The sequence below is a fragment of the Limulus polyphemus genome, unplaced genomic scaffold (genome assembly GCF_000517525.1).
Source record: "Limulus polyphemus unplaced genomic scaffold, Limulus_polyphemus-2.1.2 Scaffold57, whole genome shotgun sequence".
NCBI classification, from domain to species: domain Eukaryota; kingdom Metazoa; phylum Arthropoda; class Merostomata; order Xiphosura; family Limulidae; genus Limulus; species Limulus polyphemus.
The window spans coordinates 171,734-173,548 of NW_013665667.1; the positions used below are offsets into that span (position 1 = coordinate 171,734).

Consider the following 1,815-nt stretch of genomic DNA (forward strand, 5'->3'; position numbering starts at 1 on the left):
TGCTCAAGTTCACGAGCGTTCCTAAATCGGACTCTGGTCCTAGAATACGATCACGGATTTATCACATCTTGCACACTTTCACCATTTTACTACTAATAAACATAGTACTAATAAAAAAAAGACCTACAGAACCACAAAAAACACACACACACACATTGTTTGCATAAATATACATTTGCAGAAGAATTAAAACCAGTATAGGAAGAAGATTTGACTTAGCCATTTGCCTTAGGTGTTGATATAACATAAAATTATATTTTTAAAATTTCCACTCTTTAAAACAGTGTATTTTTCTTTAATTAATCTTTTTTTATATTAAATCAGGCTTTTAAAGTGAATATTACAGAAATCAAATTAGCTACTAAAAGGCAGTTTATGAAATCCCCAGTCATTAATTTTAAATAAAATTTCTACAAACCCCCTACACTTTTTCAAAAATAAGTTTTAAGTATCAAAAGTCTTGCCTTTTAAATCATGTTTTGTATGAATAACTTTGCTTTGAACTCTGTAACAAATCAGCATCGTTTCTGTAGATAAGATCAAAGTGAACAAAATTTCTAAGAGATGCCAAAAATCAGAATTTTGTTTGCACTTCCTGGCATAGCTAATTACTCAGAAAAATGTTGCAAGGTCTTTCAACTTATTATACCCAAGCCATTTTCTTTATCTTCAGTTATTATATTTTTAAAAATAAAATTGTATAGCAACCAGTACATATTGTGAAAGAGCATGATATTTTCAGTGAGAATGGCTGTGAAACTTACGATTTGTTAATATCAAATGATTGGTTAAAACAGGAAGTAGTAAAATGTTTAAATGTTAAATATGAGACTAAAGCAAACTATAAAAATACTATACGAGAGACTTGACCTTACACTTGTTTGTATTGTAACATATTTTGAAAATATAGACCATTCAACGAGCTTATCCATATCCATAGAAAGTTTCATAAATTGAAGAGACATTTAGACTGAAAATAAAACCAGTATGTTTTTTCTTGTTTCTGTTAGATGTACTGTATTTAACTTAACAAACATCTAATTATAATCAAAGGTTTTACATGTACATGTAGGGTTTACACACAAAAATACTAAAACTATTTTTTGCCTTCAACATTTTTTTAAAATTAAAAACCCAACATAAGGTAATGGATTTTATGTGAAATTGTCTTATTTTGGCCGCATATTAATTCTAGATGTTACATAAGAATCATATTAGAGCTAAAAAGTAATGAACATTATTTTGAGTTCTGAAAATGTATCTAGCTTTCATATGACAGGCACCAGAATAATCTACGATCGAGCATTTCTGATGCAAATGAGAAATTCTCCGGTAACAAGAACACCTCCCAAGAATCTTCCAGACATACCAGGAGTAACTAGTCCAAGCTCAGGGAAGGTGAAGCCAATTCAGAATGAAACTCCACCAAGGACAAGGGCATCAGAAAAAGAAACTGGTATACAGAAGTCTTTTTCTATGAATAGTATTTTGTAATTGAAATATAAAACCAAAAGTATTGTTGAAAAATAGCTTTTATTAACTATAGATATTTCAGTTGTTATTGATAAGTCGAACAATAATTAGATTCTGTGAAGACTGTGTTGTAGTTACTGTAATAGTACATGTTTACACTAATTTGTATATACAGTAGGCCTAATTGTAAACTCATGCATTGTTAATAAATATTTTTATTTCCACTTTTAATATTAGACTTAAGGCTTATGTAGATATATTACACATAAATATAATTTATGTAGGTATGTATACACATATATATATATATTTTTTTTTTTACACACACACACATATGTGTGT

At 28.8% G+C, this 1,815-nt stretch overlaps 1 protein-coding gene across 1 annotated transcript in view; it reads left to right on the plus strand.

Annotated features, from left to right (window-relative positions):
• Nucleotides 1-1,494, plus strand: part of LOC106463992 (eukaryotic translation initiation factor 4E-binding protein 1-like) — a 5,883-nt gene extending 4,389 nt beyond the window's left edge. Inside the window, exon 2 of the mRNA XM_013924099.2 lies at nt 1,280-1,494. Coding sequence (XP_013779553.1) covers nt 1,280-1,494 — 215 coding nt within the window. The remainder of the gene's footprint in view (nt 1-1,279) is intronic.
• The last annotated feature ends 321 nt before the right edge of the window (nt 1,495-1,815 follow it).